This window comes from Quercus robur, chromosome 10 (assembly GCF_932294415.1).
Source record: "Quercus robur chromosome 10, dhQueRobu3.1, whole genome shotgun sequence".
Taxonomy (NCBI): Eukaryota; Viridiplantae; Streptophyta; class Magnoliopsida; order Fagales; family Fagaceae; genus Quercus; species Quercus robur.
In genome coordinates, this window is record NC_065543.1 from 18,079,536 (window position 1) to 18,105,026 (window position 25,491).

Here is a 25,491-nt window from a genome sequence, read left to right on the forward strand (position 1 = left end):
TACTTACAATAGAGGTGTTGATCTGATTTACAGAATTGAGTTACAATTATAATTTTTTTTTTATGTATGAAGCCTGGTTTTCTCTATTAATAATTTGGACATTTCCAAATTAAGTAATTGGGAGCCGTGGTCATTTCTTTATGACTTTTGAAGCTGTGGTTTGTGAGCCTGATAGTTATAGATTTTTATTGGTAGATAAAACAATAAAAGCATTCAGCAAACTAGAAGGAATTTTTTTTTTTTTTTTTTTAATTTGGATAGTAAGTCTTCTCACACACCACTGAAGGTCGCACTGAGCTTGGACTCTAGAGCAATAATGTAATTAGTTTATAGGGTGACATGGAGAGAAAACATATGCCGTTGATGAAGTTGGGTCTCTATTTGTGTGTCCAAGACTGGTTGGCCATCTAAGAGAGACGTTGATGAAGTTGGTTCTATACTTGATAATAGAGCTTAGTATAATGACAATTTGATAAACATGGTTGCTCAAAACAAAATGACACCATTGAGGCTGAATTCGGATGTGGATGAGTATATTTTTGCATTGTTTAATGAAAATATGAAGCCTGTACCCACATCTAAGAGGAATTTTGGGGCTATATCAACCTAATGGTATGCCAGTGTATTCCCATTTGAGTCATTGGTGGAGTTACTAGTTCTTTTGCTGTTGAAAGATATAATCAAATTGGGCTTTTGTTAATTTTGCACAGCTCTAGAGCCGATTGAATTGATAAAGAATGTAGAAGGCGGAAGTGCATAGAATCTAAAGCTGATTAGTTTGTTATTGAAAATTGTACTTTTTATTTTTTTCCTAGAGGAGGATGAATAGAGAGCACAGAACATGTAAGTTTGAGGAAATTGGACATGTTATACTTGTACAACATTGTTTTTTAGGTTGTCTGGCACATTGTTAATTTGCTACTTTGTACTTCGATTTTCTTTTAAATTGTGATTGTTAATATTCAGTTGCTTTTTCTAAGTTTTACTATAGTTTTCTCCTTTACTTTTCTAAAGGTTTCTACATCCTCCTATTGGAAAGAATGAAAAAAATTGATTAAAAAAAAGAACCTATAAACACGTGCATAGCTTATGTAACCAAACTAGTGTTCATAATTCTTTTGCTTAGATACAATATTGTTCTCTGTTTAGTTATTACTTCACACCCAAACACTTTTTTCACACCATCCATAAAATATGGACACCACTATTCACATTCTACACATGATGCGAAAGAGTGGGATTTTTTTAGAGAATAACTATAAAATCTAAACAATATCATTAGTTAGCAAACGTTTCAAACTATTTTGGTTTATAACAACTCGAGTTTGGTGGAGTCGATTTGTGGGTTGTAAAATCGAGTTTAATATACTCGATTTTCCTTTTTTGCAGCAGATGATGCAGGGAAATGGCGCACAGAAATCGAGTTAAATAAACTCGATTTCTATGCATACAAACCGAGTCCAATACACTTGGTTTTTACACATAGAAATCGAGTCCAACGGACTCGATTTCTGTGTATAAAAAACGAGTCTATTAGACTCGGTTTATATGTATAAAAACCGAGTCTAATAGACTCGGTTTTTCTACACAGAAATCAAGTCCTGGACTTGGTTTCTATTTTCTTTTGCCACACGTAGAACTCAACAAAACTCTCTCATTCCCTCCCACACTCACAGTGCGTCCATTCCATCTCGGTCTCAGCTCCGCTCTGTGATCCGGCTCCGTCGCCGTTCCGTCGCACTCCCTCTCTTCAACTCCATTATTGGCATTTCCAACCCAACTGTTAAATCCCGGAGTCCAGGAACCGCGCACGACACCCTTGGTGTCTCCACGACCGAATCCACTTTCTGCAGCACACGATTCATACTTAACAAAGCCATCAAAGAATTCCTTGTGCCATATACGTGCAAATCAACCTGACAGAACTTGTCGATCTCCTTGTCCAACTCTTGAAGCAGTAGTTCCACCACCGGATTTTCGAGCACTTGCGAACCAGCTTCTCTCCTTTCTTCATATGTTCGATCAAGGTCTCTGTTTCCACTTTTGGGAGTTCAAGTTGTTCGCTTAACCTTCTCCGTCGCCGTCGGCCCTCCATCTCGCTCCGTCTCAGTCTCAGCTCCGGTCTCTCACTCTTCGTCGCCGTCGCCGTCATAGAAACCGAGTCCATTGGACTCGGTTAGGCTACTGCAGTACTGAACGTAGGCGAGTATATTTGATTTTTTCCCTGCATCTGATTTCTTTTTTTCTTCCCTGCACCTTCTGATTTCATTTTTTTTCTTGTTCTTGAGTCTTCTGATCAATTGCAATTCATTTTTTCTTGTTCTTATTGAGTGTTGGAACGACTGGTTTTGTCAATTTTTCCCTGCACCTTCTGATTCTTCAGTCAGGAACTAGTGGTTCTGCAGACAAAGAAACCGAGTTCAAAGGAGTCGGTTTCTAAGCCTGAAAAACAAGTTCATTGAACTCGGTTTTCAAGCCTGGAAATCGAGTTCAACGCTGTCGGTTTCCAAGCCTGGAAACCAAGTTCATTAAACTCGTTTTTCAGGCTTAGAAACCGACGGAGTTAAACTCGATTTCTGCCTACGTGGCCACTCCGCCAATCTCAGCTAAAAACCCAGAAATCGACCCTCCTTAACTCGAATTGCTAGAAACCAAAATAGTTTAAAACGTTTTCTAACTAATGATATTGTTTGGGTTTTGTTGTTATTTTCTAAAAAATCCCCGAAAGAGTGTGTGCAACTGTTTATTGTCAAATTTGAAGTACTCAAAGCTCTTGTTTCTCTAAGCTTTAAGAAAACGTAGTTTTTATCCCTAAAGTTTAAAGTGTTTGCTTCTAATCCCTTAAATTACATGACAAAATTAAAAACTGACACGACATGACTCATGAGTCCATAGGGACTAATAACTTTTGCTTTCAAGTTTCTTAGGGATCAAAATCTAATGTTTGATGGTTCCCTTATAACGTAAGATACAATATAAGTCACATTCCCATCAAATTCTATTCCAAGAACCTAACATTCAGATATTTGGTATTTTAAAATAACTGTAAATGGTTAATTCATAACTATCTTAGTAATAATAAAAATTTAAACAATGAGTTCTCCCAAAATGCTCACAAAAATAAGGGAAAACTTTCATTCTTATGGTTTCACCATCGTAGTAGTAAGGAGTGGGATGTCTTGCACCCACTCATTTGTAAAGCGTATCTGATTTGAGAGGTTGGTCTACCCAAGAAGAAGATGAGGAAGGTGCTTAGAATCTGATGAGCACTCGAGTGGGAGAAATAGCATTCTAGGAGAGGATCAGCATGGTGGGAGGAAGCTTCTTGAAGGGTATACCTTCCACCTTCGCATTGAATGCTCTGTAACAACCTTATTAGCTGCATTAATGAAGAAGTGACCCCTGAACAGTGTCTTCACAACTAACAACCCCTTCTTCCACCTTCAGCAGAACCTTAATGGGACAAGTATCCAGGGAAGAGTTTTGGGGCGAACAAGTGGAGGGCCAGGATGCCAAGAATAAGGATATATAAGGGGAAGGAAACTCTTCAGGGAGGGGGGGATTTTTTGATCTGAGAGAAATAGAGTGAGAGATAGAAAAATGAACAGTGTATTGCTTGATAAAATTAAAGCAAGACATATATAAGAACTTTTCCTTGGAAGTGACCGAGGAGTACCTTTTTCAACAATTGCTTGACTCGCTCTTCCTTATCTGTGAACCACTTCATTAGCCCTAAGCTTAGGTAGCAACTCTATTGTAATCGCCTTCCCACCTCTACACAAAAACAATTCTATTGTCTGAGCTTGGGTTGAAGTGCGAGGTATTACTAATCTAAGTGGGCTTGGGTCTCCAAATCCAGTTCTTACAAATAATAATAATATATTATTATTGTTGTTGTTGTTGTTGTTGTTGTTTATATCTTAGTTATTATTTTTATTAGTGTCATAATTATTTGTTATTACTATTAATGGCTTCTTATAATAGTAATTAATTCTTTAAGTTTTCATCATCACAAAGCACAAAATGATAATGCAAAAAATAAAAGAGATCAAATACATATCAATAATCCTTGGTTAAATTGTAGTTGCAGTTCCAAGCAAACTTGGATATGGTTAGAAGCCCTTAGTTGTTTGAGAGGCACTGGGGTAATTTTTTTTCTTCCTTTGATGGGCAAGATAAATGCATTAACCCTTGGTTTGGGAAACATGTTACTAAAGAATGCAAGGAATGTTCAGTAACTTTCATCTAGATGGTGTGTGGCAAACCCAGAATTATTTATCATCATGTAGGAAAACCTATTTAACTTGCCTGTAGCTGATAGAATACGATTGTTATCTAGAGATGTCCAAAATTATTCTAGGTATTTGATTGGCTTATTTATTGATATGGATAAAAATAGTGCTTACTCATATTAAGGCATAAGCAGGTAAAACTGTCAGCTTCCATTGCAAGCTGACGATTACAGGTAAAACCATTAGCCTCCATTGGTAGTTGTTGACAAGAGGAGATCTGATAGGGGTAGTGAAGGGAATCGACAGGTAGTACCAAAAGGCTGATGGCATCAATAAGCTGACACCTATAAAGCTGAAGGGAGTGCAATAAGCTGACGATCCTGATAGCGGTTTGCTTGCTACCCACGATTGCATATATAAGGAAAAGTCTTGCCCTCCACGTTTGGTGCTACTCAAAGGGATTCCTATAAGGAAAGGATTTCGCCAAATACGTCCAAAGAGACTCCTATAAGGAAAAGACTTCTAAACCAAAGAAGAGAGGTCAATCCCCTACTACTGTAAAAGCACCAATACCCTCGCAAACCAAGGTACGCATAATTTACCCGCTCTGGCACTCTAGAGTTGTGAGAAGTTTTAACTTGACCTTCGAAGGGTATTTGGCCGGCACCACACCGGTGCTCTTTGCGAGGTCTTCTCTTTTTGTTGTGCAGGTGTCGTTTCGAGTGTGTAAGGATTGTGTGGCTCACTGGTGACATTTTCAGCATCATTAGTTGGCGTCGTCTGTGGGAAACGACTTCACAGTAGATTTGTAAGTCATAGCAAATGCTTCTTGGACAAAGAGCTACATGGTACTTACTTAATTGATGGCGACCACCAACAATGTTCAGGGAGACGAACCACGCGCGATGGCCTTTGAGAGACAAGTGCAGACCCTTGCTGCGGCCGTGGAATGCCTTACTAAGCAGAACCACCATTTGGAAGAGCAGTTACGCCAAAGGAATGTGGGACACGGCACCTAGGAAGAAGACCAAGAAGGTACTAACGTCGAGCGATGAGACTGAGAGGGACCAGAAGGTAGCAACGCCCCAAGCAAACCGGAGTGACAAAATATGAGCCTTCCATCCCTCACGGATACGGCTCTACCACATATTGTCGCAGAGATGCAGGCAATAAAGGAATAGATACAGGTTATGATGAATGCCCTCAAGGGACGAGTGTCCAGCAATCTTGATGATCTTGTTAACCGAACTGACTCACCGTTCACCGCCTCCGTCAATTCATTCCCTCTACCGCATAAGTTTCGCATGCCGCAGATAGATAGTTATGACGGAGTCAAGGACCCTCTAGATCACCTAAAGACCTTTAAGACCTTGATGCACCTTTAAGGAGTAGCAGATGAAATCATGTGTAGGGCCTTCCCTACAACGCTGAAGGGCCCAGCAAGGGTGTGGTTTAGTCGATTGACACCCAATTCCATCAGCATTTTTAAGGAGCTAAGCGCTCAGTTTACTGAGCACTTCATCGAGGGACATAGGTATAAGAAGTCCACGGCGTGCTTGATGAGCATCAAGTAGCGAGAGGACGAGATGCTGAGATCCTACATAACCCGCTTCAATAAGGAAGCACTCTTGATCGATGAAGCTGATGACAAAATACTTGTAGCAGCCTTCACGAATGGATTGCGGAAGGGTAATTTTTTGTTCTCCTTGTACAAGAACGACCCCAAGACCAAGTTGGAAGTACTCTACAAGGCCACCAAGTACATGAATGTTGAAGACGTGTTGTTGGCTCGAGAGGAAAAGCCTAGGAAGAGGGAGAGACAAGAAGACACATGGCAGGACCAAGGGCAGAAGAAGGCAAGAACAGGAGGCTAAAGGGATGAAAGACGCTCTAAGCCCCTAGGAGGAAGGTTCACAAGCTTCACTCCATTGATCGCCCCGATAGATCAAGTCCTAAGGCAAATCAAGGATGAGGGGGCTATGACATTCCTCGGAAAGCTGAAAGGAGACCCCAACAAGCGATCTAGAGACAAATATTGCCACTTTCACCGTGATCACGGTCATGATACAGCCGATTGCTATGATTTAAAGCAGTAGATTGAGGCCCTTATCAAACAAGGAAAATTGTAGAAGTTCGTCAATAAGGAGAGAACAGATCCACCCCCTTAAGAGTAGCACCCCTAACGGGATAATGAACGTCCTAGACCCCCCATAGGGGACATAAGGATGATCGTAGGGGGAATAACGACTACTGGGTCGTCCAAAAAGGCCATCAAAACTTACCTTAGGATGGTCTAGAATGTTCAGTTGACGGGCTCCGTACCAAAGATAGCACGGAGAGAAGGCTCCATTATCGGGTTCTTGGAAGAAGATGCGCGACGTCTTCACCACTCGCATGACAATGCGCTTGTTGTCAGCATACGAGTAGGAGACTACAACATGCATCGGGTGTTGGTCGACAATGGCAGCTCGGCAGATATCCTATACTACTCGGCGTTCTAGCAGATGAGGATTGACAAGGAACGATTGGTTCCAACGAATGCCCCGCTCGTTGGTTTTGGAGGAACAAGGGTGTTCCCTCTGGGCGCGGTCACATTATCTGTAATGGTAGGCGACTACCCTCAGTAGATTACCAAGGACGTAACATTCCAAGTGGTCGACTGCTCATCTGCCTATAATGCTATCATCAGACGACCCACCCCCAATTCGTGGAAGGCTGTAACCTCAACCTACCATCTGATGATTAAGTTCCCTACCAACTATGGAGTGGGAGAGCTACGCAGAAATCAAGTGGTTGCACGCGAATGCTACGTGGCCATGATGGAAATGGATGACCACTTCCAAGCCATGAACATAGAAGAACACCGGATGGCGACGAAGCCCGTAGAGAAGCTTGAAGAGATACTTCTTGACGACTCCATTCTTGACTGAACGACCAAAATTGGAACCCTCGCTAATCCCGCGGTCCTCCAAGCGCTCACAACTTTTCTTAGAAATAATCGGGATGTATTCGCCTAGAACCACGAAGACATGCTAGGGATAGACCCTTCAGTCATGGTATATAGGCTAAATGTGTCGCCCTCCTTTTCACCCATCCGACAGAAGAAGTGGGTGTTCGCCCCAGACCGAGATCAGGCCATAGCAGAAGAGGTCCGCAAACTACAGGAGGCGAGTTTTATTAGGGAGGTTTATTACCCCGATTGGCTGGCGAATGTAGTGATGGTTAAGAAAGTCAGCGAAAAGTGGAGGATGTGCGTGGACTTCACCGACCTAAACAAAGCGTGCCCTAAAGACATCTATCCTCTCCCGCGGGTCGACGTTCTAGTAAACTCTACGGCTCAGTATCAGTTGTTAAGCTTTGTGGACGCCTTCTTGGGTTACAACCAAATCCGAATGCACGAAAATGATCAGGAGAAAACTTCGTTCGTGACTAGCCAAGGCCTCTTCTATTATAAAGTGATGCCATTCGGCCTAAAAAACACAGGTGCGACGTATCAGAGGCTTATGAACAAGATGTTTGCGTAGCAAATCGGGAGAAATGTCCAAGTCTACGTTGATGACATGCTAGTAAAAAGCTGAAGGGAGGAAGATCACTTGGAAGACCTCAGGGAAACATTCAACACCCTTCGTTCTTACAATATGAAGCTTAATCCAGGAAAGTGCGCCTTCAGAGTGACGGCAGGAAAATTCCTAGGATTCATGGTGTCCTAAAGGGGCATCGAGGCCAACCCGGACAAGATCCGGGCCATAATGGAGATGGCGCCCCCAAGAAATGTGAAGGAAGTACAAAGCCTCAACGGCAAAATAGCAACGCTGAATAGATTCGTGTTGAGGGCAATGGACAAGTGTTTACCCTTCTTTCGCACACTAAAAAAATCTTTCGAGTGGACTGCCGAGTGTCAGCAAGCATTTGAGGAATTAAAAGCTTATCTATCTTCCCTGCCGTTGCTAAGTCCCTCGCAGCCAGGTGAAGAGCTTTTTCTCTACCTGGCCGTCTCCCCTGCCGTTGTCAGCACCGCCTTGGTTAGAGAAGAGGAAAGAGTGCAGAACCCCGTGTATTACGCCAGCCGGGCGCTTTGCGGTGCCGAAGAAAGATACCTGCCCATGGAGAAACTTGCCTTCACATTGGTTACGGCAGCCCGCAAGCTCAAACCGTACTTTCAAGCCCACACGGTGATTGTCCTGACTGACAAGCCCTTGATGAGCTTCAATGAATCGGTGTGTTTTTCTTGATTTGAAAGAAGCAGATCTTCATTTCATGATTCGGTGTGTTTTTCTTGATGAGCTTCAATGAATCCGAACCTTCTATTTATAACGAAGAGATGAAGAACGCTAGATGGATATGTTAGATGAGAATGGTGGATGAAAATTGTCAGTGTGAATGGTGGATGAGAATGTTTGGCATCGAATGGGAATGATAGGTAGGAGACTAATAGGCACCAAATGGGAATGGTAGGTTCAATTGGTAACTCAATGTAACTTCAAGTTTAGGATATGCTTATGAGGATTCATTTGATCTTTGAAAAGGAAGTCTTGATGAAGTCTGAAGGATATCCCAGAAGGAATTCGGACTAAATGGATGAATCTCAAACTTTGATTTTGAGAGCTTGAGTTTTGGACAACGCGCGATCGGCATAATATACTTGGAATTAATCATTGGAGAATTGGCAAGCAACATTAGAAGATTTAGAAGCATAGAATTAATTAAATGAATCCTCACAAGCATATCCTAAACTTGAAGTTACATTGAGTTACCAATTCAACCTACCATTTCCATTTGGTGCCTATTAGTCTCCCACCAACCATTCCTATTTGGTGCTAAGAATTCTCATCTACCATTCCCACCGACAATTTTCGTTCACCATTCTCATCTAACATACCCGTCTACCATTCTTCGTCTCTCCGCTATAAATAGAAGGTTCGGATTCATTGAAGCCCATCAAGAAAAACACACTGAATCATGAATTGAAGATTTGCTTCTTTCAAATTTTTAGATCCTCCTTCTCACAACCATTTCTTGCTATAGCTTTGTCATTCTCAACACCTTGCAACCACTATTACATTCGTTCCATAAACACTTATTTTTTTCAAGGTTCGGTGCAATATCTTTTGAAAGCGTGGTATTTTTAACTACTTATGCCTCTTTCTCCTTTTGTCCGTTAGTTTCACGTGAAGAACACGAAGAATAAAGAATTTCTAACACACTTATAGTCAGAGATTCGTTGTAATTTTGTTTCAAGGGTCTTCGATCCATCCTTTAGCCAAATTGAGAGATATTGGTGTTCGAGTCGAAATCACATTACTACAATTCCAATCAACAAATCTTTCAAGGAGATCGAATCAGATGATCACTCTTTTGTAATTTTAGAGAATTGTACCACATATTCATCAATACAAATTCATATTTGTGAAACTATTTTACTTGTTTGATTTTTTTCAAACTCGAAATTTAGTCGTCTACAAATTCTGGCACACCCAGTGGGACCTCTAGTGAGCATGTGAAATCTCATCTTTTGGGTTCTCTACGGTGGGAGAGAAATCATGCGACCAACTTCTTATGGAGGAAGAATGGGATTTGCCCCCATACTTGAGGTGTTCTAAGGTGGAGATGTCCTTGTTGACGACCTTGTTTCTTGCAAGAGGGTCTAAGGAGATGATTGTCTGGACCTTGGCTTTCTTGGTTGATTGAGGTCGAAGTTGATTGCGGGTTTTAGATTGGCTATGAGAGATTGCACCAATGTAGTTGTCAGTGGTAACAACACTAGGTCTAACTTTAAGCGGGAAAGGTTTCTCCCAAAAAATAAAAAAATAAAAAAATAAACTGGAAAGACTACAAATATGTGGGATAAACTAATTATCCCTAATATATATAACTGAAACTTTTGACTTTTTATTGACCTCTCCAGAGCTTGCCACATCATTATCATTTTTTTTAAATAAAATTATTTTTATTTAGTCCAAACTTAACAAGGAGTGAAACTCTATCTCTCTAACAAGTTCAACTTAAACTCAAACTCATCATTATCATTTTTTTAAAATAAAATTATTTTGTTTAGACCAAACTTAACAAGGAGTGAAACTCTATCTCTTTAATAAGTCTAACTTAAACTCAAACTCAAACATTGATAATTTATCTTCAAATTTGCGAGGTTGATCATGAACACTATAAAAGTAGTGCAAACCCTAATATATATTTTTTAAAACCGAGTAGAGGTATGAGCTATTTTTCTGTTATTTTCTTCTCCTCTACTTCGTAAAAAAAAAAAAAAAAAAAAAAAAATTTATTTTATAGTTTTTCATGTATTTTTTAAAAAGTGATTATTCTTTTGAATGTAACCCATCTTTCTCTTATATTTCTCTATTGTTTAGTTATATATATTTTGTTTTGTTTCAATAATTTCTAAGCAGTGAATCATCTGATTCTTTAATATCTTTTGGTATTTCTTCAGAAGTTTTAATATCTGAATTTTTGAGTTATTTTTTTACAATATATTGCACGTTTAAGCAATAACTTTTTTATCAAATTACAATACAAATTGAAGTCATACAAGAGCAAATCATACAATGATGTAATTTCTTAATCAATTTAAGATTTTATAAAATTATTTTAGTCTAACTCACAAATAAGTAGTTTCCATATATATTACGAGTTAGCAACTAATTACAAATATTTGGGTTTTTAAGCCCAAACCCAACATTGAGTTGGAAACAAACAAAAAGCCCAAAGTCGATAGTTAGGTTTAATTGGCGCAAAAAGGTTTCGATTTAATTTTCGAGGGTTGGGTTGGGTTTCCGCCATTTATTACTTTTTATAAAGTAAAATATCTGATAATTTTATTTCATTTTCCATTTCTTCACACAGAGCGAAAGAGAAACACCGAGAGAGAGAGAGAGAGAGAGAGAATCAGAAGAAAGAGAAAGAGAGTGATAGAAATGGCTTCGGGGTTTAGGGGAAAGAGAAAGGAGGAGGAGGAGTACGCATCGGAAGGCGAGCTTGAAGGCCAAGCGCCCCCTAAGAAGAGAACCTTCAACTCCAACTCCAACTCCAACTCCAAGAAGGACTCTGACGATGACTCTGCTGACAACATCGTCGTTTGCGAGGTCCTTATCTCTTTCTCTATAGCTTCGTATCTTTGTTTCTATGTATGTATATATTTCTAGGGTTTGTAACCTAAATTGCTTTTGTTTTTGAAATGATGTGTTTGTTTAGATATCGAGGAATAGGAGAGTGACGGTGAGGACTTGGCAAGGCAAGGTTGTTGTGGACATTCGTGAGTATTACAACAAAGATGGCAAGCAACTCCCTGGCAAAAAAGGTCACTTTTTTAATTATTATTTTAGGATTCATGTTTCCATATTTGGTTTTGTTGAATTGGGTTTGTGTTGGATTCTGTTTGTTTGTTACTGTTGGTTATTTATGTCCAGATTGACACTTTTATATGCTTTCCTATAAATTTGGGTACTGCTTAGGGTTTTCAATACTGTTTTGTGTGATGGGTTTTCTCTTAATTTAGTAGAAAGTATAGGGACACAGCTTCTGTGCCATAACTTTGAGGTGCTTGATTGTGAGTGGTGGAGAAAAATTGTTGGGTTCATATGGAAGTAATTGTTCATCACTGACAGCCGACCACTTCTTCAAGTTGTGGTAACTGGTGTTAATTTGGTGAACGAAATGGAGTCTTGTAGCTCAGTAGAATTACTTGACATCCTTTACAAAGAGAGCTCACTTGCTGTAACAATTGACTTATTGAAAAAAAAAAGTATCCGTTGAGCCAGCCCTATTTTAGAGTGCAATCTATCACTTACTTTTGCCTAGGAGACATCCTGTATAAAACATCGCTTCTAAATCACAATCCTTTTTCTAATAATGTTAGAATGACTTTATCAGATTGTGTAATGGGCAATAGGCTTGGCCTTCTGCGACCATTAAAGATCAATTAGTCACAAGGGATAGAATGGCTACATGGGGTTAGAAGGGTGACATGCTGTGGGTTTTTTTTTTTTGGTATAAACAAAATGTAATCAAGAGATCATATCTTTTTAATGTTCTGTTACCAGGAGTATGTGGAGGGAAATTTTGATCAAATGTTGTTGTGATAGGCTCATAGGCAGGTTGACAGCTGAAGTGATGAGCTAAATTGTTTGAACAACCTTAAGGATGATAGTTTGCAAATTCTAATAAGTAAATTTGCTTGGGTTGTTTAAATTTATCATATTTGGACAGATAGGATTGCTACAATACATAATGGGAGAGATGGAACTGAAGCAGAATTGTAGAAATGGTTAACTCAATTGTGCAAGATGTTTGAGGAAGAGTAACAGCTAAGAAGAAATTCAGGATTTCATCTTGGAATAGAATTCTTTGCTGAATTTGGAGAATTCATTTAGATGTGCTGCTCAAGTAGCTGTTGTATTTTAATGTTAGGTATGGTTTTGCTTCTGTAGGTTGAGTTGTGGGTCTGGCTTTATTTTGCTGCTTTCTTGCTTTGTTCTTGTTCTATGTGGTAGGTGCCCTTTGCAGCTTGGTGTTAGTTTCTACTTGGGTTTGTTCAGGGTTTTGAAGGCAGTTTAGCATTTTCTTGTTGGTTAGTCTGGACTCAAGTTTGTGTTTGTCGGTTAGCCTGGACTCAAGTTTGTGTTTGCTGCTTATGCAGCTTGTACTGTATTTTGATCAATGAAGTTTTTTCATTCACAAAAAGGAAAAAAATGGCAGAATGCCTTCTTATTCCTATAGATGACCCTCCTTTTGATCTCAACATTTACCAATGTTGGTAGTATGTTGTTCCTTGGCACCAATTCTTATATGTTTAAAAACCTCTCTCGTATTACATATCTTGGAAAATTTATAAATAAAAATAGTAAACCAATTACAGAGACCATGAAAACTTCTATTGTATCATGATATATCAGTTTTTTTACATTCAATCAAGCTTACCATCTTCCAGCACATATTGTAGTACATTGAACTTTCAGTATCTATATCTCCTGAGCATTTCACAGTATTGCTCAACTCTAGCTTAATCTGGGAGGAGAGCACTGCTGGTTCTGATCGATAATTATCATGAAAGTATGCAGATCTTTTTTATTTTTTAATTTATTTTTTCATTCTTAAGGCATTTGCCTTTATTTCTACTTTCCATTTTAGACTCCAATCCAATAGCATCAGGTTTTGAATTCATACATTGAGTTGGCAAGGAGCACCCAAGTATTTCTTTGTTGACTTCCTCTAATTGGACTCAGTTATTGGGACTTCAATGTTGTTTTTACAGGGTAGGGGTTGGGGGGAGTATCATTTTTCTTTCATCCCTCTAGTGTACTTCCCATTTTCATCATGGGTTGTCTTTCCATATTTCTTCCAATTAATTTTATTAGTTTTTAGGGGGAAAAAATATATTAAGTCAGGTATTTCATCTTGTCACCTGACCCTGTAGAATGACAATGTCAGCCTATAATTATAACTTGCTTTCTATGAAAAAGTCACAGACCTTGTGAGTAGCCAATCTTAATTAGGGTTGTTCCTTTTTGTTTTGTTTTCTTTTAGTGATTGGGATTTGTGACTGATGTGTGTTTTGGTCGGTTTTTTACTCTTGTGGCAAGTATTCATTAAAATTAATCAAGAAATAACGACACTTTTTTTACTATCCCAAATTGTTTTACACATGATTAGCATATAGGAAATACATATTTCTCTCTTTTGGAGAGCCTAATAAAATTTAAGATTGCTTGTAAAGTAAGGAAAAAAAAAATACTTTATTGAGTTAAAAAAGGCTTTTTCATAACACATCTTCCTTTCAAATGGGCCTTGTCACATTATGTCTCTTTTTAATAAGTTGTGAGTTGTCTTAAGTACTTTTGTGTTTTCCTGTTAAAAAAACTACGACCCACATTGATGTTCTTGTACTTGTTTTCAGGAATCTCACTTACCATGGATCAGGTATGTGTCACTTTGCTTTTGCTTAGTTTAGTGGTTTATGAAGGCAATTCACTCATTGATTCTTTCTTGTGCAGTGGAATGTACTCCGAGATCATGTTGAAGAAATTGACAAGGCTGTTAATGAGAGTTCTTAGGGGGGTTTTGTTGATATTAGGAGAAAATGTTAGCCTGTAGGGTTCTTTTGTTTTTGGCGACCAGAAACTTTGGATGAAGTATTGATGTTTTGTGCTTGCCCGGGGATGATAACTTGGATTGTGGTTGCCAACTTTATGGTTGGATGTAATGGAAGTGAACCTTTGACTGATGTATGTAATTACTTAATCAACTATTTCAATGAATAGTTTATCTATGTTTTATGGTTGAAGGAGTAAGTTTAAAAAGTTTAATTAGTGTTTAAACATTATTTGGATTCTTGGGAATTCAGGCTATTACAATCTCATGATTTATTAGAAGTCCATACAACCTTAAGGGGTTGGTCTGGTGGTTCCAAAGGTCTCACGAGATCTATAAGGCCTTAGGTTTGAAATATTTAGTCTTAGACAGCAACTTGGGTCTGCTTCCATGGGATCCCTTCTTGCAATACTCGGTGTGTGGAATAGGGATTATACCCAATGAAAGAATAGTTAGGTTTTTAAAGAGAGTTTTGGACACCCCCATTACCAAAAAAAGGTCCTAGTATGTTCACTTTTTAATGGGAATTTGTTATATCTTTTAGTTTGACATTATATGTTGCCAAATTGGTTTTTGGTAATGATTTTTATTTTTTGCATATTCGTTTTGTGTCATGCATTTTTCATATTTTGTGAGATAAATGTTCTAAAAATGTATGACAAAAATTTTAAATTTAGCTTATCTTGTAACAATGCATTTCTATGGTAGTTATAGACAATTGCATGGCAAGTAGATTGGTGATAACATGTTAATTATGGAAATAATAGAGGGGGGCTTTGAATAGAATGGAATGATGAAGAATGATATAGTGAAAGACCGATTAATATGTTGAAAATTCATAGTTGGTCTAAAAGAATATGGATGTATGGTACAATTAATGAGTTATAAGCCAACGGGGGCTTGGTTTAGCTGGTGAGGCTTGGACGTTTCGTCTAACCCAACTAGATTTGAGTCCCGCTGCTAGCAGGAGTCCGTTGGTGGGCATCCAAACGAGTTGGCTCGCACATAAGTCCAACTCTAGCGCCTTGCTCGGGGGCTAGCGTAACCTAGCGAACCTTTATTTTTTTTAACCAAAAAAAGAAAAGAAAAAAAAGATTAATGAGTTATACAATGTCTGGCTCCCATTAATAAGAGTATGCAATATGCTCAAAAAAATAATAATATAAAGAATTCTTGCAGAACACCCGACTCATTTGTTAGCAAACAAAATATGCTTTAGGTGTTGAGCAGTATGTTTCTTAAAATGAAGAGTCTTTGTTATTTCAACTAATGTAATTTATTTTCTTTCTGTGTTTAATGAAATTTTAGTCTTTTTATAAAAGAAAAATGAAGATTAACTTTTATAATTCAAGCCAACTATACCAGCAATAGCTAATTTCAGTCTACCAAATACAAAGATCAACTCCCATTAACAAAAAAAAAAAAAAAATACAAAGATTACCCGGGACTGGGATATAATATTATTAGTTTATTACCGATGGTCATGTTTTGCATGCATATCTGTTAGCTCTAATAATCATGCTTTTTTTTTTTTTTTTTTTGAGAATGAATAATCATGCTTTCTTTTATAGCTTCAAAGAACTACAAAAATGTAGTTACGAAATAATGCTTTCTTAAAAGAAATGTTTTTTTATTTTTTATTATTATTATTTTTTAATGCATAACTTTTCTTGATGAATAAGACTTACACTCACAACAAACTCAGAAGTCTAGGTTTTTTCCTATATAATTTCAAAAAACCAGTTGAGACAAAGTTTTACCGCCAAGTATCAACTAAAATTGCTCTAAAAAAAAAATAGCAACTGAAATTCCCAAACAAAACACCAAAGTGAGTCTAAGATTTGACTCTTGTGCTGTGTGTTTAAAACACAGCCCAAGTGCCAAGTGCCCAACCAGTAAGTCAGCAACAACATAAAAGTGTAACTTAGGTCACTTAAGAGAAGCTAGAAGCTGATGAGTTGTGGTGAAAGAAATCAATGAAAGAAAGAAAAAACAAAACATAGAAATGCCTCCTCACCCTCACCGTCAGAACCCAATTCCCAAACCCTAAAACCAAAACCAAAAAAATAAATTCTACTTCTTCTACGGCCACCGTAAACCCTCCCAACACCGCCCCACCGTCCGCGGTGGCCTCTTCTCCAACCGCCAATCCCTCTCCCTCCATAAACCCTCTCCTCCCCCCAATCCCCAACCATTCAATCTCCACCACTGGGACCCACAACATTCTCCCCCAACCAACACCACCAAAAACTCTTCACCCTCCTCCTCCTCCCTTATCTGCCTCTCCCTGATCGCCCGATACATCACCGACTCATTCCGCAAAAACCAAAACCACTGGGGCCCACCCATCGTCTCCGACCTCAACAAACACTGCCGTGTCACTCCGGACCTTGTCGCTGAAGTCCTCAAATCCCAACCCGACCTGAATCTCGCGTCCAAGTTCTTCCACTAGGCCTCCAAACAAAAAGGCTTCCACCACACTTTCGCTTCCTACAATGCCTTCGCCTATTGCCTCAACCGCTCTAACCGTTTCCGCTCCGCCGATCAACTGCCCGAGCTCATGATCTCCCAAAACAAACCCCCCACCAAAAAACAGTTCGAAATCCTTATCCGATTCCACTCCGACGCCAATCGGCCCCTTCGGGTTTTCTAGGTGTATCAGAAGATGAAGAAATTCAATGTCAAGCCTTGGGTTTTTTTTTGTATAATAGGATCATTAATGCTTTGATGAGAAATGGGTATGTGGATTTGGCGGTTTCGGTTTATGATGATTTTAGGAATGTTGGTTTGGTTGAAGAGAGTGTTACTTTTATGGTTTTGATTAAAGGGTCGTGCAAAGTTGAGAGAATTGATGAAATGTTGAAGGTTTTGAGTAAAATGAGGGAGAATTTGTGTACGCCGGATGTGTTTGTGTACACGGCGATGGTGAGGTTGTTGGTTGAAGCAGGGAATTTGGATGGGTGTTTGAGGGTTTGGGAGGAAATGAAGAAGTATAAGGTGGAGGCCGGACGCGATGGCTTATACGACTTTCGTTACCGCATTGTGTAAAGGTGGGAGGGTGGAGAAAGGGTATGAGTTGTTTAGGGAGATGAAGGAGAAAAGGTGTTTGATTGATAGGGCGATATATGGATCATTGGTTGAGGCGTTTGTGGCAGATGGGAAAGTGGGGTTTGCTTGTGGTTTGTTGAAGGATTTGGTGGATTCTGGGTATAGAGCTGATTTGGGGATTTATAATTCAATTATCGAAGGTTTGTGTGGTGTGAAGTGAGTTGATAAGGCTTATAAGGTTTTTCAGGTCATGGTTCAGGAAGGTCTTGAGCCGGAGTTTGTGACTGTGAATCCAATTTTGGTTTTGTATGCAGAGATGAGAAGGATGGATGAGTTCTGTAAATTGTTAACCCAAATGGAGAAATTGGGATATTGTGTCATTGATGATCTTTCAAAGTTCTTTGCTTTTGTGGTTGGGAAGGAGGAGGGGACAATGATGGCTGTGGAAGTGTTTGAGGACTTGAAAAAAAGAGGTTATTGTAGTGTTTCCATATACAATATTCTTATGGGGGCACTTCATAAGAAGGGGGAGTTCAAAAAGGTGATATCACTCTTTGATGAAGTAAAGGAATCAGATTTTGAACCTGACTCATTGACTTATAGTATTGCTATTGAATGTTTTGTTGAGATTTGTGATATTGAAAAAGCATGTCTGTGTTATAATAAAATCATGGAGATGTCTTTGGTTCCTTCTGTTGCTGCTTATTGTGCTCTTGCTAAAGGGCTCTGCAAGACCGGAGACATTGATGCTGCTATGATGCTTGTTCGCGATTGCTTAGCCAATGTTAAGAGTGGCCCTATGGAGTTTAAGTATACACTTTCTGTTGTCCATGCCTGTAAATCAGGTGGAGCTGAGAAGGTGATTGAGGTACTGAATGAAATGATGCAACAGGGTTGTCCTCCTGATGTGGTTATATACTCTGCTATCATCTCTGGCATGTGTAAGTACGGGACAATAGAGGAGGCAAGGAAGGTTTTTTCGAATTTGAGAGACCGCAAACTTTTAACAGAAGCCAATATGATTGTCTGCGATGAAGAAGAAGACCGCAGACTTGGTGGTGTTTGGATTGAAGTTTTTTGGTCTAGAGTCCAAGTTGAAAGCAAAGGGTAGTACACTGCTGTCAAGTTGAACATATGCTGTTAGGTTCAAGTTTCATTGATTTGCCTTGTTGGTAACTAGTCAAATATATTCGTAAACGAAAGAATCTGCTTGAGAGAGCTCAACTCTCTATTTCTACCCCTTTTCAAGAAATGTGTCACTGAATGAAAGTTCACCAATTTGCCTCTGTCCAGAAAGTGGTGAGAGGTGTGTTAGCTCTCTGATCAGAGAAATTCACACTGAGAGGGCAAAGGTACGATTCATTCTTGCTTGCACCTTTGGAGCTTTTCTGTGGTTTCCTTATCAGCTGTGTTTTTACTCAAAAAGAGTAATGCCGAGGGATTATGTTGTGATTGGTGCTAATAAAGGTGATTTTAATAGTGAACTCAATATGGTGTCCTGAAGCTAATTTTGCCGAATTGAGGCTACTGCATGACTTGGGATATTTTGCCCGAACAATATGTATATTTGTCATATATTTATCCGATAATTATGAGAGGAAATTATGATGTAGGAATCTGATGACAAGATATAAAGAAGCTCAAAGGAAGAAAATGCATCTTCCAAATACGTTTTAGTAGATATAATATCGAGGATGAGCTTGAAAATTTGTGACAAAGATTTATGTATGAGACAACATATTAGACCCGAAGGAAGAATTTTGTGTCAAGAAAAAGATACAAAACCCACTTAACTGCACAATTAAAACCTTTCATTAAAATATCTATTACCTCTAAAATGAAGAATAATTAACATATCAGCTAAATAATGCAGAGGTACAAACATGACTGTATGGGGCACTGCACGGTGCAATTTTCCCAAAACCCTCAACGCACTGCACTTTTATAGAACAGACACCGTGTGATGCAGCGCATTTTGGTCGGTTTTCATATATATTACAAATATATACTAAATATATTTAACATATGTTAAATTTTAAAAAATAATATTGAATATGAAATAAAACACACACATATATATATATATATATATATATATATATATATGGGTGCGGTTGTGTAATTTTCTTAATGATGAACCGCAAACCACACCGCACCGCATCGTGTTGTGCGGTTTTTTCACCTCTACCTACAGGACAATGCGGTTACTCCATTTTGAAGGTGATTTTGGTCAGTTTAGGTGCGGTCCAAGCTGTTTCATGAACACCCCTAATTGCTACTCCTTAATTTCTACCCTTTTCCTCCCACAATTTTTATTTTATTTTTTATTTTATTTTTTTTTTGTGGAAAATTTTTCCTCCCACAATTCTTAGTTTTTAGAATTCAAAAGGCATGTTGTATGAATAGATAATTATGAGAATATTTATTGTTAGTGAATTAGTTCAAAACTTTTTTTGAATTCTTGACGCAAAAGAGGGCAAGGCCTAACTCCTTAAGTATTTGGAAAGGCAAGGACCCCAAGAAAAAGGCAAGTTTGAGGCCAAGAAAAAGAGGCTCAAGATTAGGAGCCAAAGCAGACCAAGAAAAAAAAGAAGTGAAATTCACCCAATAAAATAGAGAATAATTAACATATCAAGTAAACAGTGCAAGCCCTTCTAAAAAAAGAAAAAAGAAAAAAGTAAACAGTGCAAGCAATTGCCAATGGAGCTTACTGAAAACCAGTACTTTTCATCAAAAGATGAAAACATGGACAAGCTCCCCAACTTCAGAAAATTCATTGCACACCATATAGTCAGAAATTCATTCTTGGTATAGGCAACAATCTCATGTCCCTTACTTTAACAACAATACTAATAAAGGTAATAAATAAAAAGCTGTTGCATGAAAAATTATTAAACTAAGGATAATTAACAACTCCAACACGTTATTCTGCATCACATGTTACAGAGCCAAGCAACCTTTCTGTTGATATCATGGAACATCAAGGTGACGAAATTGCTTGAGAGGAGTAAAACTTCCACTGACCACTGCAAATCAAAGAAGCATGCCATAATTAAAATGGGGAAAAAAATGAACTTCTTATCAAAATGATGGGTTAAATGTCCATAGGAGTCCCTTTTTAAAAAAATTAAAAAAAAAATTATGTTATATATTTATTTCTAAATTAATACTGCTAAACCTGGGTAATTAGCCATTTGATGTCCGAAGAGCCCTACTTTCTTCCACAAACGTGCATTTGAATATGTAAGAGCAATTGCATCAATGCTTGTAAAATATAAAAAAGTGATAAAATTTACACAATATAACATGAAAAGCTCTCACATCAGCTAGTCTATAATTATGCAAATATACAAAGGAACTACAGTAACCGTGTAAATATACATGATTACTATAGTTTTGTATAAATTATTTTATTAATTTCCTTTACTTCTCTCTTTTTGCTCTCTTCTTGCCATAGTCCTAAAATAATAAAAAAAGCAATAGAATGAATATTTTATTAAAATAAATGTTTAGAATAGATAAACTGACGTGGGTATTTTGTAAAAGTGATGGTGTAAAATAGAAAAAGCAGGTTCTTTTTGTAAAATAGATAGAAATTTTTAGAAGTATTGATACATTTGCTCTAATCATACACTTCCCAAAGCATCTAGGAGGAAAAACTCAAGAGAAAGGCTTTTTTACTCTGTACCAATTAAGTCAAGAAAAATTCTTCTAAAAAAAAAAAATTTAAGTCTAGAAAATAAAATTTCATGATTTTTTTTCACAACTTCTAAAGTAACATGTTCTAATTGGTGTTGATATAGGTTGGGTTAGTAATAGATTCATACAAAAGTGTATTTATTACAATCACAACTTATCACATAGCAATTGTAAAAAAATAATTATTTAATGTCTATTTGCTAAGCTGTTTTACATAACATTTAAAATAAAATAAAAAAATGAAAATATTCTTTAACACTCATTTTACTTACACTGTTTAACATAATATCCACAATTGCAATTGATGAGCTGATGTACAAATTTTAAAAGGTGAAAAATAAAATTTTCATATTTAAAACATGAATGTATATGTGAAAAATGGATGTCAAAGAATCATTAGTCTTTCCTATAGACATGATCACTTGCTACATCTATACATGTCCATTTGCATAATAAAATTTATAGCTAATTGACAATTAGTAATTGTATATGAAAACGTGTTCGTTTGATATAATTTTTCAATAATGTTCAGTGCGAATACGAAATAGTTCGAACATCTTACCTGACAAAGCTCGCATCGAATAAACATTAGTGCCTCTGCATTCGAATCCTATGTCGTTGGACTTGATGGTTTTTTTCCCACCTAAGGTACAGCTGAGGAAAGATCCTGAAAAAAATGTCATCAGCGTGTTTGTAATACCGTATCCTCCACCTCTTCCAAAGCACAAGCGGCCCAATGACCATCCCAAAGCCGAAAACAAATCCCAGTTCAACACACAGGTAATTCCAGTCAATCAAAGGCCTGGATTTTGAGTGAGTATCTTCAAATGGAGCTGGCGGTCTTCTGTCTGCAGGTCCGCATTCTGCCTTCAAAGGTTGCCCACATAATCCTTTGTTCCCTTCATAGGAATCTTCTGAAAATGTTGCAAATTGCTTGATATATGGAATTGGCCCAACCAATTGATTAAACGAAAGGTTTAAGACTGATAGGAAAGTGAGACTATCTGCAAGTTGCATAGGTATCCCACCGGTAAGCTTGTTGCTTGACAAGTCCAATGACTCAAGTTGACTTAATTTTCCTAGAGATGGTGGGATTCGGCCTGTGAAAGCATTGTGTGACAAGTTGAGAGCATACAACGATTTAAGTACTTCTATTTCTTCTGGTATTGGCCCATCAAGATTGTTGCATGAAAGGTCAATTGAAGTCAGAAGAGACAAAATCTTCACGAATTCCCTCTCTAGACCCTTAATGAAAATTGCTATTGCATCTTGATAATACACTTCCATGATGTTTGAGTACCTTGTTAGGAATCCATCAAAGAATAACGTTATTCCACTATCCACAAAATGGAGGTAATAGAGTAACTGGACTTCATTATTAGCTATCATTGCCTTTGAGTTAGCGAAGGATTTTATTGATAACTTACCACTAAAGTTATTTGAAGCAAGGTCTACAATTTGAAGTATCGACCAGGTTGCATTCAGCCCTCCACAACCAACAGAACCATAAAATTTGTTTGATCTCAAGATAAGGACGCGCAAACTGGATATGTCTTTCAAGTGACATGGGAACTCATCTTGTATCCGGTTGTTCCCAATGTCCAATAACCCCAAATTTATGCAATTGGCAAGAGAACTTGGTACCATCCCTTCTAGTAGGTTTCTATTGAGACTCAAAGTTTGTAAACCACAATTGCTTGGAAATACATCTGATATTTTGCCAATGAGGTTGTTTCTCCTTAGATTTAGAATCTTTAGAGTTTCACTCATTGCAATGAGGCAGTGGGGAATTGTGCCACTCAAGGAATTATTAGACAGATCTAGAATTTCAAGAGATATAGCATTGCATATTGCTTTAGGGATATGCCCATAGAGTTTATTGCTTGAAAGAGATAAGAATTTAGTCCTAGAAAGAGAGTTACCAATGCCAGCTGGTATAACAGAGCTAAAATTATTCAATGACAAGTCCAGATACAAACAAGAGGGTGAGGGAGTTGGGAGTTGCCCTTGGAATTGGTTAGACCGAAGGTCTAGTACATCTATTGATGAAATATTGAGTAGAGGTCCTTCAAGGTAGTTATAGGAGAGATTTAAAAGAAAAAGGCCAAGTTCCCAAATCCAGTTGGGTATCTCTCCATGTATCTGGTTACTTGAAAGGTCCAGAGTGATTAAACTGGTTTGGTTTCTCAAGAAACTAGGAAATGTTTTTAACTTGAGAGAAGCCAATCGCAATGACTCCATAGGATATAATGAAAAATTCGTTCCATTATATTCAATCAACAAGTTATTGTCAGAAAGATCAAGTTCTATACACTGCTGAAACACATTAAGGCTAAAGGAGCCATTAAAATTATTTGAAGAAAGAAATACGTTCCTAAGATATTGGAGTTCACCAATAGAAGTGGGTATGGGCCCTTCCAAATAGTTCCTACTCAAATCGAGGTAACCCAACAGGGAGGAAAAATTGGAAAATTCATGGATTTGACCGGACAATTTGTTGTTGGACAAACGAAGGTCCATTAGACGTGGAAGCTCTTTCCAGTGACTGAAAGTAAATTGACCTGTCAAATGATTATCAGAAAGATCTATCTTCTCCAGATTCTTTGCCATGTTGAATGTTGGAACTGGTCCGGTGAAGCTGTTTGATGATAAGTCCAAATGAACCAATTGAGTAAGATTTGCCATGGAATTTGGGATAGATCCAGTGAAGCTGTTTATTGATAAGTCCAAATGAACCAATTGAGTAAGATTTACCATGGAATTTGGGATAGATCCAGAGAAGTTGCACCCTGAGAGATCTATTTTGGACAACCTTTTAAGGTTGCCAATAGAATCAGGAAGTGTCCCTGAAAAGGTTGTATTGGTAAGCACCAGTGACTGAAGAGAACCATTTGGATGAAATTCAGGCAAAGAACCGCCAAGTTCATTATATGATAAGTCAATCGTCTCCAATGTTGGAAACTGGAAGATCTTTTTCGGAAATTGTCCATTCAATCCACAGTTACTGAGACACAAGGATGATAAATTTCTGAAATAGGAAAAAAATTCTGGAACTGGAGCAGAAAAATTGTTATCATCGAGATGAATAATTGAGAGAGACTGAAGCTTGAGTAAGGAGGAATCCGGAGGCCCCTGAAGATTACAACCTGACATGCTCAACACCCTTAGATTTGGGAGTGAAGATGATACGGCCTGGCACCACTCATTCCCTTGAGATGATATATTTACACCATCCAAATAAAGTTCCGTAAGCCACGTAAGGTTGTGAACTAACGAAGCTAAATCTGGGTTCTCAAGTGTCAGCCCACTATAATCAGACAAGTCGAGAGAAACCAACCTTGTGAGACGTGAAATCTCAATGGGAATCTGCCCCCCAAAGCTAGCATGTGATAGGTTTAAATACCTCAAATTCATCAGATTTCCAAACTTTGGAGGAATTGGAGAACCGAGGAATCTGTTATAAGCCAAATTCAGGTTTTGGAGATACTGCAAGCGGAAAAGGCTATTTGAATTGCCAAGTCCGCCAGAGATTGATTCGCTGGCCAAGTTGAGGCCAACAACAAGTCCCCCATTGCAAGTGACCCCCTCCCACGAACAACAATCAGTACTTTCATTCCAACGCACCAGTTTTGTGGACAAATCAGTAAATAATAAGAGGTTTTTCTTCATATCGAGCAAATAGGATCGCTGATCACCACGACATTGGCTAGACACCACAAAGACAGGAAAGTTGACAAAAAGTGAGCATATTGGTATCAAGAAGAACCAAGAAAAGAATGGAATTTTCATCGGGAGGTTGTAATAAGAAACACTCATACAATCAAGAATAGAAGAGGTGATGATATTAATCTCTAGCTTTGGAATTTACTTATAGCATTTTTGAGCTGTGGCTCAAGTCTCGGAAGACCAAAAACCACTCGGGTTTGGCACAGCAGTCAACAGTGTAGAATGGGAGGTAAATGACAGCAACTTTTCTTTGATTGGAATAATGAGGATAATTTCTGACGAGCTTCGTATTCAACACGGTGGCTCTAGCGTAGGCAATGTTGTCAATCATTGCTACTGATTTCTACAAATAATTCCTAAAAATTTTGCCTGCCTACAATTTTTTTCTATTGGAATCTTATTAACCAAGGCTTAGGATAGTTTACTTTATTGATGATTAGTCTTTGGTTTTGTAGTGTGAAGACTAAAGACCCATGAAAGTGGCCTTTTAGACCTGTGGCTGAAGTCTTGGAAGACCAAAAGCCACTCGGGTTTGGCACGGCAAATCAATAGAGTGTGGAATGGGAGGTAGATGACAGCGACTGTGACTGAAGTCTTGGAAGACCAAAAGCCACTCGGGTTTGGCACGGCAAATCAATGGAGTGTGGAATGGGAGGTAGATGACAGCAACTGTGGCTGAAGT

At 38.2% G+C, this 25,491-nt stretch overlaps 2 protein-coding genes and 1 pseudogene across 2 annotated transcripts; 2 read left to right on the top strand and 1 right to left on the bottom strand.

Annotated features, from left to right (window-relative positions):
- Nucleotides 1–11,071: 11,071 nt before the first annotated feature.
- On the top strand, nucleotides 11,072–14,529 carry LOC126702212 (RNA polymerase II transcriptional coactivator KIWI). The gene is made up of 4 exons (XM_050400868.1): nucleotides 11,072–11,332; nucleotides 11,442–11,547; nucleotides 14,143–14,165; nucleotides 14,240–14,529. Exons 1-4 carry the CDS (start codon nucleotides 11,165–11,167, stop codon nucleotides 14,297–14,299), a joined length of 357 nt encoding a protein of 118 aa, XP_050256825.1. The 5' UTR covers nucleotides 11,072–11,164; the 3' UTR covers nucleotides 14,300–14,529.
- Nucleotides 14,530–16,097: 1,568 nt separating this feature from the next.
- LOC126702583 (pentatricopeptide repeat-containing protein At4g20740-like) lies at nucleotides 16,098–18,996 on the top strand (annotated as a pseudogene).
- Nucleotides 18,997–20,091: 1,095 nt separating this feature from the next.
- LOC126704407 (receptor-like protein 7) lies at nucleotides 20,092–25,358 on the bottom strand. The gene is made up of 2 exons (XM_050403413.1): nucleotides 21,646–25,358; nucleotides 20,092–20,410 (listed from the first exon to the last, which is right to left on the bottom strand). The coding sequence occupies exon 1, from the start codon at nucleotides 24,897–24,899 to the stop codon at nucleotides 21,672–21,674; it is 3,228 nt and encodes a 1,075-aa protein (XP_050259370.1). The 5' UTR covers nucleotides 24,900–25,358; the 3' UTR covers nucleotides 20,092–20,410; nucleotides 21,646–21,671.
- Nucleotides 25,359–25,491: the final 133 nt, after the last annotated feature.

What these genes read in the sequence shown, in the direction of transcription:
- LOC126702212 (XM_050400868.1), top strand. Translation starts at nt 11,165, where the DNA reads ATGGCTTCGGGGTTTAGGGGAAAGAGAAAGGAGGAGGAGGAGTACGCA. An exon ending in ACAACATCGTCGTTTGCGAG is followed by an intron (nt 11,333 to 11,441) that starts GTCCTTATCTCT and finishes GTGTTTGTTTAG; the next exon opens with ATATCGAGGAATAGGAGAGT. An exon ending in TCTCACTTACCATGGATCAG is followed by an intron (nt 14,166 to 14,239) that starts GTATGTGTCACT and finishes TTTCTTGTGCAG; the next exon opens with TGGAATGTACTCCGAGATCA.
- LOC126704407 (XM_050403413.1), bottom strand. Translation starts at nt 24,899, where the DNA reads ATGAGTGTTTCTTATTACAACCTCCCGATGAAAATTCCATTCTTTTCT.